The 15,251-nt window shown below is 38.4% G+C and overlaps 1 protein-coding gene across 2 annotated transcripts in view; it reads right to left on the bottom strand.

Moving 5' to 3' along the window:
- spidr (scaffold protein involved in DNA repair) overlaps positions 1–15,251 on the bottom strand; it is a 43,479-nt gene that overhangs the window by 13,872 nt on the left and 14,356 nt on the right. For both annotated transcript variants that reach the window (XM_015008425.2, XM_015008434.2), the window contains exons 9-11: positions 11,512–11,716; positions 10,272–10,501; positions 908–1,066 (exon numbers count right to left, since the gene is read on the bottom strand). In XM_015008425.2, coding sequence (XP_014863911.2) covers positions 908–1,066; positions 10,272–10,501; positions 11,512–11,716 — 594 coding nt within the window. The remainder of the gene's footprint in view (positions 1–907; positions 1,067–10,271; positions 10,502–11,511; positions 11,717–15,251) is intronic.

A 15,251-nucleotide genomic window follows, 5' to 3' on the forward strand; every position in this document is an offset into this window, starting at 1 on the left:
ACATTATGCCTAAAAGTTTTAGATGTTTTGCTTTTTCTGTTTCCAACTGTAAGCAGAAGGGAAATTATTTTTTACTTCTAAGTCAACCAACTACTTCTTTTTGCTTTATATTTAATATTACAACTAAGCACCGTCACTCCTATTAAGTAACAGACTACATGATATTAATACCAATAATTCTGCCTACAGGACAGACAGCTTGTTCTAGGACAAGCTTAGAGGTCTACCGGACATGGATACCCGAATGAGTGGAAAAACCCAGACTGTTTTCCCACTTGACTAAATGCACAAGATACCGGAGATAGTCCATCTATCACACTCTGACCAAAGACGACCTCCAGAATTATTGTGTGCACAACAGGCATTGAAAATATCACGGAGGTAAACATATCCCAGCAAGTTTCTAGATGCCCCCACACCAGTTCTACTAACTGCTGCTAATCTGGGATCTCGACTGGAAACTCACGAGGAACAGAGACCGTGAACCTCGGTATCACTTTACATGTAAACACAGCCCAACTGCTGGCAGGACAGCATCACAAGCTTCAAGAAAGCTCCCAACATCATGTTTACATATTTTGTTTTTCAGAAGGACACTGGGGGCTAAGGTTCAATAAATACCACAACACAATTTATTTGATCAGATATGTATCTGCGGATGGCTCAGCAAGACAACTTAAGGCTCTGAGGGTGCTTCCCATCACTTTTTATCAGCAACTGTCTGACTCAGGCATTTACCCGAGGCTGTTACCTTAGAATGCTAAAGAGAGAGAGAGAGAGAGAGAGAGATAACCTTGCATTTACCAGAAATGTCATACTACAAAACTGCTGCTGGTAACAGGTTGAACTTTCCCAGCCGAAATTCAGGTGAAAAACGACCCTGACGCAAGAGAAAGTTGGCTCTCACCTTTCTCGAGTGACCCGCTCCACCACTTTTACGCCCCTCAGCACACAGGTTCTCCCCTGCCACATCTGGCAGTACTGGTGGAGCTCGTCGCTGCTGGACAGAGGCTGGAGTCTGACAGTGCTGAAAATCCCGAAGCTATCCTGGACGAGAACACATAACCTAGCAGAAAGAATGGAAAAAAAAAACAAAAACATAAAAACTAAAAACGTTAAACACATTCCCTGACAGAAATAAGCAAGGATTTTTCATTTTAAATATTGGGAAGCATTCAGCAATTTGTTATCTTCAATGCTAACACATCAGAACTAACATACAGTTGTTTCACATTTTGCCCTGCAGACGTGTTCTAATCCCTTGAACTTTTTCATAATTGGGTTACTTAACGATCACAGACTTAACTGTATTTTTGAACAGATATAAACTAGAGAAACGTAAGATAATGCACAATTATGAGGTGGAAGGTGGGATCTGAAAAGTGTGGTGTGCAGATATACTCAGTCCTCACTACTCACTGATCCTCAAATTAACTTTTGTGTGACTAATGCATCTGTAAATTAGGTTCTCCAGTGTTGCATTTACCGTCATGGATCGGTGAAGGCCTCAGAAGTTTGTTAGAGAACAGTGAGGAAACAGCAAACAGCAGGTTTAGAAAGTAAAAGAACATCCTAAAACTTGAACTACAACAGAGGTAGAAAAGTTGGTCAGAGTAGATTTAAAATCTAAAGCAACAGAAAATAACTTGGTATGTGAAATAGGTAGAAATATACTCAAAAGGCCAGCTGTGACTGTAATAAAAGGTGGTTTTACAATCTATTGCCTGAAGGTTTCAGAATTGTATTAAAAAAATATTTAAAACCATGCATCATTTTCCTATCATATAAGATAATAATAAGAGTCATTTAAATTTGCGGTTAATACACAAAAAACACAGCCAGACCCATAGACTAAATACAACTTTGGAGAACTTATATTTTACCAACTACAGCAAAATTTGTCTTTGACGTGAATGAAAAACTACCGGTCTGTATAATGTGTGTAATAAAACTACAAACTGCAAGTGGAAGTAATAAATACTTGAGTTTCAAAAGGGCCTTCTCACCAGCTTTAGAGCTGCAGCCTAAGAACGATGACATACTGGGTTTGAAAAACAGGAAACATATTTCTTTCTTGAGGAGTATCTGTGAAAAGCAAGTGTTAAAGAAAGCTGCCAAGCAAATGTAGTGCAGGGCATCAGTTTATTAATTGTTAGGATATAAAATATTGTCAAATAAAGCTGATCTATGAAGGAAACTACTGCATGCTGGAATATCTATGATGGTATATCAAAACCTGATTCAGTGAGAAAACCAACACTTTTTTATAGTAATGAAACATCACTTTGTGCTTTGTCACTGTAACAATGCCGTGTTGATACTTAGTCATGACATTTGAGTGTTAATGTCAGTAGCTGGTTTGACAGGCTGCTGCTGACAGAACAGACCTTTGGCCTATAGAGTTATGAGGGAGTGAAGAGCTGAGTATTCCTGCAGTCTGCTGTTCATGGCAAGCTCTGGGCCTCAACGGCTAAAAGCTCTAGTATCAGTGAGAGTCAAGCCCAGACAAAGTCCTGTGCAAACCGAGAGTAAACACTTGAGTTCATGTACCCTAGTTTGACAAGCAGTGGCCAGAGAAGATGAGGAGGAGGAGGAGGAAAAGAAGGAGGGAGGGAAAAAAAAGTTTTTGGGAGGAGGACTGTCCACCAAGCCTGTGCATGCATCCACACACCCAGACGCTGGAGATATTTGAGGTTGTTTTCAACCACCTGATTGGAGCTATGAATGTTTTCTGTTGCTAAACATGGGGTCTGTGTTTGTCTTGAGAGACCTGGACGAAGACACGAAAATAACATTCCTGACATGTCTTTTGGTAGTCTGACCATAATCAACTATGATTATTTTCAGCCGCTACGTTGTATATTCATAGTTCCAAATCAGACATCCGCAACCTGTTGCAATGACAATATATATATATATAAAACACCACAGATGATAAGCAAAGTGAGCTGTAGGTGCTGGTCTATGGGAGCCTCCCAGAATAAACATATTTACAGAAAAATTCTTGAAAGAAAAAAAAAAAAAAGCTCAAGCAAGGGAAAAATGAAGAAACCATCAGTGCTCAGCAACAGGTGCAGGAGGGGCAGAATTCTGTTACTCAATGCTACATATAATCACCGACAAACTCTGTCAGAAAGTTCCTGGAAAGTTTTTGGGTTTTAAAACCAGAACTTCTAAAAACATTATATCCCTGGATATTGGTTGACTGGACCACACCCCATTGGGGGTGCATTCACACCAGCCATGTTTAGTCCACTTTAATCCAACTCCGGTTCGTTTGTCTGGAAAGTCTGATTCATTTGGGTGAATGTGCAACTGAAGTCTGATGCGGAAGAAAAAAGAAAAAAAAAAAAGCTAACTATGGTCCACCTAAAAACCTAGGTCTTGGTCGGTTAAAGTTTGAACACATATGTGGATGCAAGTGGAGGGGAGGTCTGTCGAATAGCAGGAAATGGACCACAGGGCAGGGCATTCTGGGTAAACACAACCAAAACAGAGGTGCAAGTATAGCGCTAATGGGAGAAAAAGCTCATGGTCTTTTACCAAACACAAAAGAGAAATTCTACAACCATGAAAATCTCACACTACTCCATTTTTAGTTACATTTTGTGAAGAAGGAAGTTGCCCTCATGTCTTCTTTAGAGGTTTTCATGTCATTTTCTTTAGAAGTTCTTGGTTCAGCGCCACCACAGGCAAGAGGGGGAACAGGTTACTCAAAGGGTTTGAATCGTTTGACACTGCAGGGTGAAACCAAACGGCACCAGCTAAAAATGAAACAAATTTAGCATTTGAGTCTGACTGATCTACAAGAAAGGAAAAAAAAACAAAAAACAAAAGAATATTTGGCTCACATATTTCTACAAATATAACTGTATTCTGACCCTGCAGCCATTCTTTTTTTTAAAACCTATGCTTTGATTTATGTCAAATCTCATCAATGCCGACTTCCAAATAAGTCACATTGTTGCTCTGCTAATTACTTAACTCAAAAAAAGAAAACAAAAGAAAAACAACTAACTGTCAAGCAGTTAAACTCTTCTGCTCTGACGGCACGCTAGCAGAACAAAAAAACAGGGAAAACTGGCTTTGAGAACCACGATTAAGGGTTTATGGTAAAGCTCAACGACCAAGACTCCAGACCACCAGAAGCAAACTAATACAATGAAAATGAGGTAAATTCATATCTAATGAAAATTCTCGTAAAATTAAAGCAACATCTTACAACTATTTAAAAAAGCTATTCAACCACAGTTTTGTGGATGAATTTCTGCTTCTTCAAAAAAACAACACTGTTATTCCAAGAAACCATTTGATAAATCCAGGTGTCCATCTTTCTGGCATCAACTGTAACAAAAGTCTGGATTATCTGATAACATGTCTGCTGTGCTTTGTAGCAGCAGCAGTTGAACAACTATTTCCTCTCAGATTTATCTCTGAAAGACTTCAGACAAATTCTGCCTGACAAATGGATTAAACTTTCGTCAACCACAGACCAAAACTTGCAATCCTCAAACCGCTGTAGGAAACAATTCTCTCTTAGAAGACAAACTGAATATCAAATAGGCCCAATGGTGATGTTGCAGATAAGATTCTTTTATCTGATAGTTTCAGCTTTTGTAATGGTAAATGCCAGTTTAAGGTTTCATGGTGAATGACTGCCTCTGATTTCGCAGCCATAAAAGTAAAAGAATGTTATCTGCGTTTTTCATATGATTAACATCTCATTTAGGAATTTTTACTTTTTTAGAATCAATGCAGATAATAATCCCACTCCATTCAAATTAGTTTAAAAGGTTCTCAGTAAAGCAATTGCGTCAAGTCATTGACTCGCAGCACTTACTCCTCCTGGATGAGAACTAAGTGAGAATCTCTTGCATTGTGTCATTGACTTTACAGCAATCCTTCATACAGAGCATGCATGGAGCAGTGTGGAGAGATAAAACTCCCCTTCAATAGGAAGAAACCTCCAGCACAAGCTGGCTAAGTGCAAGAGGCCATCTGCCACGACCGACTCACCGTTTGAGAGAACAGAGTGAACACACAGAAACCCCCAAACCCACCCGCCAGATTAAGTAACTCCCTCTACTCTCCCTTTGGTCCAAAGAAGACAACTTCTGTCTTATCAGAATTTAAAAGTAGAAAGTTTAGTGTCATCCAGGCTTTAATGTACTCAAGACATGCCTGTAGACTATCAAACTGACTAATCGCTGGTTCAGTATTCGTAAATTCTTATTTGAAAAAAAAAAACAAAAAAAAAAAAAAAACAAATGCTGTATGGGAAGCTGAAATACCTCGGCTCGATGCTTCTTGACACGTTATTGGCTGGCATTTGCAAAGCACCCAATCCAGGAGCACCATTTGTTTTCCTCGACTGGATGTGCCCCCAAGAACAAAAATAAAGACTACAGTACTGCTAATACTAATATTGTACATATTATTATAAAAGTTACTGTTTGAACTTTTATAATAAGCAGTTTTAGAGGACGTAATCAATATTTGCAAATAAGCCAAATACTGGGTAGATGTTGTCCTTAGCCTCTGCAAATTCCAGGGGTCCATTGTAAATTGAGATTAAAACTAACGAAAATGTGCTGTGAAAATGAATGGCAATAATTGGGGATTTTTACAGAACTTTACTAGCAGTGCCAATAAATGTGGACAACACCGTGGCTTAATGTTTAACAGGAGAACCAACCATTTTCTGGACAAAATACATTTGCGAAGGGCTTAATGAGTGATATTTGATGATTCCCAAAATATGAAAACAGCTGGTGAGGTTTTGTCTGTTGAGGAAGTATATACACTTTCACTGCTGGTGCAGCATGTTAAAACTTGAAAACTGTAGCCTGATATCTGAAAAAATATCACACATGACAGGAAAAAAGAAAAGGGGTGATTTGGCATAAACAACTCCCCCTTCCAACTAAAAGGCACATTTCTGGTGCCATTTACGGTCTATTTTTTCCTCAAACAATCACCCTTTCCTCCCCAAAAATCCTCAGTCACTGGGTACACTCAGTCACTGACCGTTTTCAGGAATTTGTTATTGTGAGCGATCGCAGAATTCTCGGCAACTCAGGTTTTCTTCCAGGAAGTTCGACACTGAGTCTGAGCAAACACTCACAAACATATACCCCCTTTTAAGACACACACACACATATACACACACACACAGTCACACTTTGGGCGCATGAAAGGCCAGTGCACAAGCACATTACTTGGCAACACAGTATAAGTAAGCGAGCCACACACTGAGAACACAGCGGAGAGATCTCATTGGAGGGGAAAGGACAGGCGGGATTCCTTCCTACGTTTTGTCCACCAATCGGGGACGGCAGAGCGATAAACATGGTTGTAACAGGATCCCTGCAGCACATTGTGTTCCCTCTAAACCAAGAAGAAGAAAAAAAAAAACAACAACTTGCCTCCTCTTGCTTCCTGCAAACAGTTAATCTTTTTGTTTATTCTTTTCAAAATTTACGGGAACTTACCATCTCCTATCGTACAGATCTCCCTCGAGTTTTAAACGCAGAGGTTTTAAAAAAAAAACACACATACACAAAAGGATCAAAAAAGAATTGCTGACCAGGAGAGTGAGTCAGACACTGGGGACACAACATGAGAGGTACAAAGTGTCCTTGTCTCTACAGAAAACGAGGCCAATGGGTTGCAGTGTAAACTACCATGCAGATCAGGCACACATCCTGGAAAAGTACCATGAATTATTGGCTTTTTTTCTTCTTCTTCTTTTTTTTTTAACTAAAACAGTAGTTCTGAAAGACAATCAAAATTTTCATATTAAAGATTTTTCTGAATTTGTCACAATAAGCAGAAGGATTCATCCAGATACTTTAACCTACAGACACACAGCCACCTCTAACCTCCCCCCCCCCAAACTCTGTCTCTCAACCTTTCACTCCAAACAAGAGTCGACTAAATCTGCACGAGTTGGAGAGAAACAGAGGCACCGTTTCCGGTCACAGGGTGGTGTTTATTTCCCAGCCACAGGAGCAGCATGGCGAGAGAGTCGCATTACAAACGCGGTTGGTTTAGTCAGTAAAGTTTGTCAGCTGACCAGAGCTTTCCTCCCCTCGCCACACTACTGCCCCCCCTCAGGGCCCCTCTACTTTTAGAGAAACCAATACTTTTATTACTCAGCAAGGAACACAAACAACAAGCCAGTGGGAGGGCCAGGCAACCGAAGGTCATATTTGAGAGATTTGCTTCAAACGCCTCATTCACTGATTGATTAACTACAATAGCAGTCCCTCACATAAACATCCAAGCTACTTATACTGGAAAGAAAGCTTATGAATGATTAGAACCTAGTATCAGTAATCCTCCAAGCTATTTAAAGCTGAACTATTCTGGTATCAATAATCTAAAAATAATTCCTTTTAAGTGGCATTTCATAATGACCAACACTGATTCATCACTAACTCAGAAACTCTACATAGCTTTTCAGAGAGTCAGAGGAATCTGGTGTTTAGGTATGACAGTTCAAACTTCATGCGGCTGCAGCAACAAAGGTCGCATGGGGGAAGAAGAGTGCTGAGGATTGTAAACAAAACCATTTAAGGTTATTTAGGTTTAAAAACAACTTATAGATGCATCTCAATAAATCAAAATACAATTAATAAATTGATTTATAATGTAATTTTTGGTATAAAGTGTTTTTGGTATCAATATTTAAAATATATATCATATCATTAATTATATATATATATATATATATATATATATATATATATATATATATATATATCAGTTGAATTTGATGATTTTGTCTTGCAGCTAATAATTATCTATAAGTTGCCTGTTCACAGACTACTGTATCTCAGCGTAAACAATGGAAAGTTCAGTGAAAGGAAAAAGTGTGACAGAAAACATTGCACAACCAACCGGAAAAAGTTCACCCTTGAGAGGACTGAGAAGCAAGTTTGGAGAAACCTTTAGTTGAAAGGTAAAACAAAGCAAATAAGACCATCTTACTTCCTCTCATTGTGCTGTCTTCATTCAGCGCATGCCACAATGTAGCAAAGGAGAGGTGTCTTAAAAAAAACTTGGAAGGCAGCATAAATGTGACGATTTATATGCGATAAGTGACAAATCGCATAGTAATAAGTGATATTTAACATGACAGAATTATGCTGGTTTTTAAAAAAAATATTTAAGGCGGCTTTTCACGTAGCGTTGTGCTTCTGATATGTGATTCAATTAGAATATAGAAACATGCTGGTAAGAAGATCTGAAGACTTTCAGTTAAAGGTAGCTCACACGGTGAAAATAGAGCTCAGATTACAATCACTGCCCCTTTCCTAATAAAAGACAACAAATGAAGTTGCATCCGCTCTTATCTGGTGATACCTTAAAAAAGAAAGACTTACAGGATGTTTATGTAATTGGACATTTGGGTGAAGATTTTTTATTAGTTTTTTTTTTTTTTTTTTTTACTTTTTTTGCACGAAAATGTTAAAAACTGAATACAAACTTGCAAGAAAGACGAAAGCCGTTTGATTTGCTTGAACACTGAAGAAAGGGGCCTCAACCCCATTATGCAACCACAGGATATACAGTACTTGTTCAGTCTTTACAAAAAAAAGAAAGCAAGCATTGTTATAAAGTAAGCTCCTACAATCATGCACAATTATAATATCTTTTCACAACAAGCAGGGTAGAATACATTTGTAGTTTAATCTCTAAATATTCCAGTTTATGTTTAACTGCATAAATATGAAGCTCTATTTATTTATTTTACAAACTATTTTCTCAATATTCTTCACATCCAAGACCAGTTCAGGAAAAACCACAAAGGAAAACATAGGCTGTTGCATCTACAGTCTGTAATCAGACTGTAATCAGACTGTAGATTAAACCAGACTGTTCTCTGGTATCAGGGAACTGAATGCAAATAAAGAGAATAACACATCAATGTAACAATGTAAACAAGAATCTCAGTTCCCCAGATTCCAAAAAGAAAAAGAAAGAATAATCACCCTACAAATAAATGCACTTTTACATTCTCATAAGTTTACTGTCAAAACTAAGAAACAAGTTGATAAAATGTCTTTCAACGCTTGTCCTAAAGTTGGAAAGTTCATTTAAATGAACAGAAGTCTTGAGTTAGGTGAAAAGATTCAAACTACAGACTTCCATAAACTATATATTTAAGTCCAATACTTTTTAATCGTTACATGCTCTTTTTGGGTTGCATCATCAGGAGACGCGGAGTTCATTTTTGTAGCAACACTTTAGGTACTTCTGCACACACTTACTTTGTTGAAGTTTTTTTTTTTTTTTTTAATTAAAGCAATTACAACATTCAGTAAATGGTATATGAACTGAAATTAAATGACCCATTTCCAGCGATACTGACCACACAAAGTATTTTATATGAGAGTCTCATTCAGGGATTCAAGCTCACAAACACGCTCACTTTTACGCAAAGACGCACAGATCAGTAACCAACCAAAAAGACAACCATTCTACCCACAGTCGCCTTTTGTAGAAGTCTGTCTGCATCTCTCTATCTAACAGGACATCTGTCCATTCCACCTCACAAAACACCTCCATATCTACCAGACTGTGAGGATATTTCTTGTCAAATTCCCTCTGCAGGTGAAAAATGTGCTCCATCTTCATATTTTGCTCCATCTTCACAGACATGCATGTCTACATGTCTGTTGGTTTTAGTCAAACCTATTTATTATCTGAATGGTTTTCGGTCGGAGGAATTAATTTACTAAGTCTCTAGCATGCAGAAGAGGGCTTTGATTGATTTGACTGTATGAGAAGAGCTCTATAAGGAAAGTCTGATAGGCTGAATTGAATATATTAAATTTAGTGGATATTTAGTGCAGTGAGTGTGGATACTGATTCAATGCTGGCCCATTGGTGAACAAGAGTTTATGAACATACTGCTGTATTTCCTGAGAATTGGCCAGAAACAATAGCAGGGAGACTGGATTCAATTAAAAATGTTTGTGTCCTTTGTCAAGGAATGCCATATGGCTGGAGACAGCATGAGCACTCTGTGGGGCCTGCTGCTCTGTGAACAATAGCTCGACCACTGAGACACATCATGTCACGCAGGAGAAACATATGGGCTCTGAAAAAAGTCAGCATGCAAATCCAACAAAAGAAAGAAATTCAATTGTAGCAAATGACACAAAGTAGGAGAACATGATTTAATTTATTCTGTTTCTTTTGGCATCACGTAATAAACCAAAAGGCCCCCCCGGACTGCCAATTATCAGGCTGTTTAACAGTACCTGGTTTTTCCTTTCTCTGCAGTAGGAGGAGCCGTGGAGGACCGAAGGGATGCTCTGTGTTTGAGAAAGGACACAGGGGAACAGTCTGCCATTGGGACGGAGTAAACTCTTTGGACAACCACATCCACATCCTGGTCCACATTGCCTGCCTGGCCAAGTCCTTCAATGGCCTCTAGGAGAGAGAGACAGGGTCTCGTTCCAAAAGTGCAGAGAACATCAGATGCTGCAACCTGTGAGAGAAAAGAAGCAGAACATTTTGACAAAACAAAAAAATCTAAAATGTGTGGCTTTTTGGGATACATTTATTGATCAGTGTTGACTGATAGAAGTCAATACCTTCTCTCCACCCCCCCCCCCACAAAAAAAAGTAATGTGAAACTTCCAAAATCAAGTTTTATTTGTTTTGTGTAAATATGAAGCAAAATAACAATTTTAAAAATAACTGAAAGCCAATAGATACAAGCATGTCAATTTTTTGCTTCATTCAAAACCTATTGGAAGGTGAAGTAAATGACAGTGCAAACTATTATGATGCTATAAACCAGTGGTAATTACACTCTTATTTACCTTTGAAGTTTTTAACTTGAGTTGGTAATTAACATTTCACCTACTATTTTGCCCAAGGTAACTCCCATGACCAAATTAAGGCCATTAAAAGGCACCAGACAACATATTTTTTATTGCACACAAGGAGGGAGTTTTGAGGAGGATGTGTTAGAAACACACGGTTCCTAGGGAAGACAAAAAAAAGAATCTTTCCATTTATTTGTAATTGCTTAAATATTTTTAAGTAAATAAATGTACGAGCAAATCCATCACTTGTGACACTTCTGGAGTACACACTGAGAACATAACTAATTGTGCCGGGATAAGTCCTCCACCATGACTATTTATTATTCTTTACGCCCAGGATTATTTCCAAGACACTGCGATGAACCCTGCGGCAAGCAACCACAATCTGTAAAAGTACAGCTGTGATTTTGTAAATATGAGTTCATAAATAATATCGACGGGAACCTCTTGGATCCTTGTTCTTTTGCACAATAACTGAACCTGAGAAGAACCTCAAGGCTTGTAGCAAAACTACTCTGCATGCAGTTCTTCAGCGATGTCGTTATGTGATTAAGTGCTGATTTTTCTGACTGATTAAATTTTTCTCCCTTAGCTGAAGCGGCATAATTCAGTTTCTTCTCAATTTTCAGCTATAAATACAGTTGGGGTAGTGTCGATATGTACATACCTGCTTTGCTCTGCCTTCACTTTTGGTCTTGCATTCATCCAGCAGTCCAAAAATCTGACCCAAAAAATAAGGCAAGCGCCTCTCCGCAGACAGCCAGATCTTTGGTAATGACATATCATCTGGCTTGGAAGCAGATGACACTTTCTGGCTGAAGTGAGTGCTCAGGATAACAGGACAGATGAAGCCCTCTATAGACAGACTTTGCCTGTAAAGAGAAAACGACCTGTTAAAACACAGTATCTTGCCAAAGTATTGAGCTTTTCCACATTGTTATATTGCAACTGAAAGTATTTTATAGGGATATTGCAAAAAAAAAGAAAAGAATGCTTGTTAAAAGGAAGGAAAATGACACATCTGCAAATGGAAATCAATAAAATGTTTGCATTTCTTTTCAGCAGGAGTCAATACCTGTGAGAAGTTCTTCTCACTGCAAATTCAGTTTAAGGTTTTTGAGGAATGCCTTGTGTTTCTACAGAATGATCTTCTTACCGAATGAGCTTTGCAAAATTACCTTAAGCTTGCTAGATACAAGTTAAGATCTCAGTGAACAGCAATTTTCAAAGCTTGCCACAAATTCTCAGTTGGACTCGTATCTTGATTTGACTGGGCCACTCATTGTGAGCTGCTGTCCTTCTGGACACCCTACAAATAAATCGCCTGACCCAGTTCCAAAGTTATTCCAAAGCTTGTACCAGACTTTTATTTCAATATTCCTCTGATCCATCTCTTCTTCAGCTCTGACCAGCTTCCCTATCCCTGCTGAAGGAAAGCCTCCTTACTGCATGATGCTGCTACTACCACCACATGTTCAGGGTGAGTTCTCTGCCTCGAATTTTGTTTTGCAAATAAGCCAACATTTTTAAGTTTGATCTTGCGTGACCAGATCAAACTGAATATTATTCCAAATATTCAGTATGACTTCTTGCAACAGACTGCTATGCCTTGTTAAGTTTGTAGTTCTATCACTCAGAATTTGGCTGATGGGTTTAATAATTCTACATACATCAAATGTCAAAAATTTGATTTTTGAGAGGTACTCTCCTTAATATCTCCACATCTTTACCAGTGAACTGGCTGGTTTGTTCACCAAGTCTCTCCATCAAACTATCGAGGGATTCAAAAAAACTACTGTACTTAAACTACAATTAGACTATATACAGGTGGACTCTGCTTACTTATTAGGAAACGTTCAAAGCCTGTCTCTGGCACCAGATTACACTTAGGAGAGTTGGAGGAAAGAGGACTTCAGATTTTTAGTTAAAATAAAAAAGCCGTGTTTCCCCACCCCCCACTTCACAATTATGCACAGCATGGTGTTAACTCTATCCCATAAAATCCTAATAAAATACACTGCAGCTACAAACTCAAACTCCAATAGTTCTAACGGTGCTAAGTGGTTGTGCTACGCACTGTCGCAGCTGTTGTGTTTTAAGCCTCGACTCTACAAGTTCTCTAATTTATTGGTTGGAAAGAATTGATTTTAAGAGCAGAAACAAAGCAGAAATTTAAAGATCGACAGTATGGTGAGCAAAAGAAAGAAAAAGACGATTCTACTTTAGTTATATTGCTCGTCTGAGGAAAAAAAAAAAAAAAAAAGTGAATTGAAAAGAATGTTCCATAAATGTAGGGGGGCTGAAAGCTTGAGACAGCGTGAATGTCAAAACTCAGATTAGCTGCCAGCCACCTCCACAGGACTGTTTACGACTCCGCACAACTGCAACTTCAAATATCTTAACTTTCTCTAACGCATGTTGCAAACACCAAAGACACCTTCCAACAGTGGGAGACTGGTTGAAAAAAATTCAAATGTGATGCTGTCTGTGGAAAAACACAACTTTGTTTCTTAGAAAATGAAAAAAAACAAACAAAAAAAAAACAAAAAAAACACCACAGTCAAAAAGTTGTAAGTGAAAAAACAAGTCAATTGAGAATTTTTTGTGTACGTCTTCCATTTAAGATCATTTAAGTCATTTCTTTTATTACCATTCAGAGTAAAGATCCCCACACCCAAGTGTCATTTACACAGGGGCTCAAGAAGGTGAATAACGGCCAGGCATTTATCCCACATGTTACACAGATAATGGTGGGATGACAGCTTACCACTGACTCAGAGCCAAGAGTGCACTTTGTGACTGAAACTGCAGGGCATGTTTCAGCGTGTTTTAGACAAATGCTGATTGTAAGTGATGAGAAATTACACACGCAGACGAGTGGGAAAAATTGAATCAACTCGTGGGAATTTTTTTTTTTTTTAACCCCCAGACAGGTAAAGAATTCATTTGCTCTTAAATTATATCAATTTAAAGTCAATATTGTTGGAACTGGCCTTTCCTTTTTAAACAAATGAAAATATACTACAACTATAACAGGTTCTCATTAGTGTATATTTAAACATAACCTTAAAAGTACAAAACACAAAACAGTGTTACGCAATATCAGCATTTATTAAGGAAAGATGGGCCCAAAACCAAAAACTGAGCCAAGTACGTTCTTTCTGCTTCAAGACAGGGTTTTATGAAGATAAGTTGCAGACAGCTGCTGCCAGTCAAAGGTTGGCAGCAGATGATAGAATATTGGGGATTTTATCATCTGAAGAGCATTTCCAAGATTAAAATAGTAGTGTCTCAGCAAGATCTTCAGAAACCTGTCCGTGAGTTTATCTTTACTTGGTTTGATTACTACAACAGTGTCTTCACAGATCTACCTGAAAAATCAATTAGATAGTTGCAGCTGACCCAGAGTCCTGCGGCAGGAGTTCTCACTAAAACCAGGAGGATAGAGCACATCACCCAAGTTCTTAAGTCCTTACACTGGCTCCCTGTAGCTCAGGGCTAAATGTTAACGTAGGCAAAAGTTTTGCATGACTTAGGTTTGGAAAGTTGTATTTCAATTAATCACAAAACTTGCAAAGTGTCCTTTGGTGAGATGGGGACCTTGGTAGAGATGTTTAGCCGTAATGCAAAACATGTAATATGCCTTCCTGCCCACATGGAAAAATAAAAGTTGTGAACAATGATTCACTGCGCTGTTTGAGAATTATAGTCTGGCTGTAATTTTATCAATGGCAGCAGAGGAAGTGAAGAAAATTGTTCAGTCCATGTTAGTCACGCTTCCAGATATTGAATTAACATTAACAACCATCTTGTTCGGCTCAGAACTTCTCTCATTGCAGTGGGGGGTGGTTGTTTACAGCCCGGACAATTTCCGGTAAGCTTCATAGCGTCGAACTGGAGCGTTTTATACATCACAGACAAACGTTAATGACTGTGTAAAATTTAAAACCTCAACAGAGTCCACTCCTCCAGAAAGCAATGGTTTCTCAACAATCAAAAGTTCAGACCCTCTTGACGAAGCATAAAGTAAAACAAGGGATAAGCTAACAAGTAAAGGTTAGCTGAAATGGGGTGATGTGAGAAATGTTGGAGATCCTGGAGAGGAACCAGGTATGCAGGGAGAACATGCAAACTCCATGCAGAAAAACCCTCAGGCCAGGATTTGAACCCCAAACTTCTTGCTTTAAAGGAGCAGTGCTACAAACTGCAACACTGTTCAGTTATTAGGTTAAAATTGTGGTCATCAAATAAGCTACTGAATTAAGAGACAAGCTTCTGAATTTCATCTTCCATTTTTGTGTAATAAATCATTTCAGCTTGGAATCTGCAATGTACGTTTCAGGTTAAATGTAAAATATTGTAAAACCTTCTAAAGACAGAGATCCAAGGATTTGAAAAAAAAATCTC

The sequence above is a fragment of the Poecilia mexicana genome, unplaced genomic scaffold (assembly GCF_051168715.1).
Source record: "Poecilia mexicana isolate PSO_F unplaced genomic scaffold, ASM5116871v1 scaffold_17, whole genome shotgun sequence".
Classification (NCBI taxonomy): domain Eukaryota; kingdom Metazoa; phylum Chordata; class Actinopteri; order Cyprinodontiformes; family Poeciliidae; genus Poecilia; species Poecilia mexicana.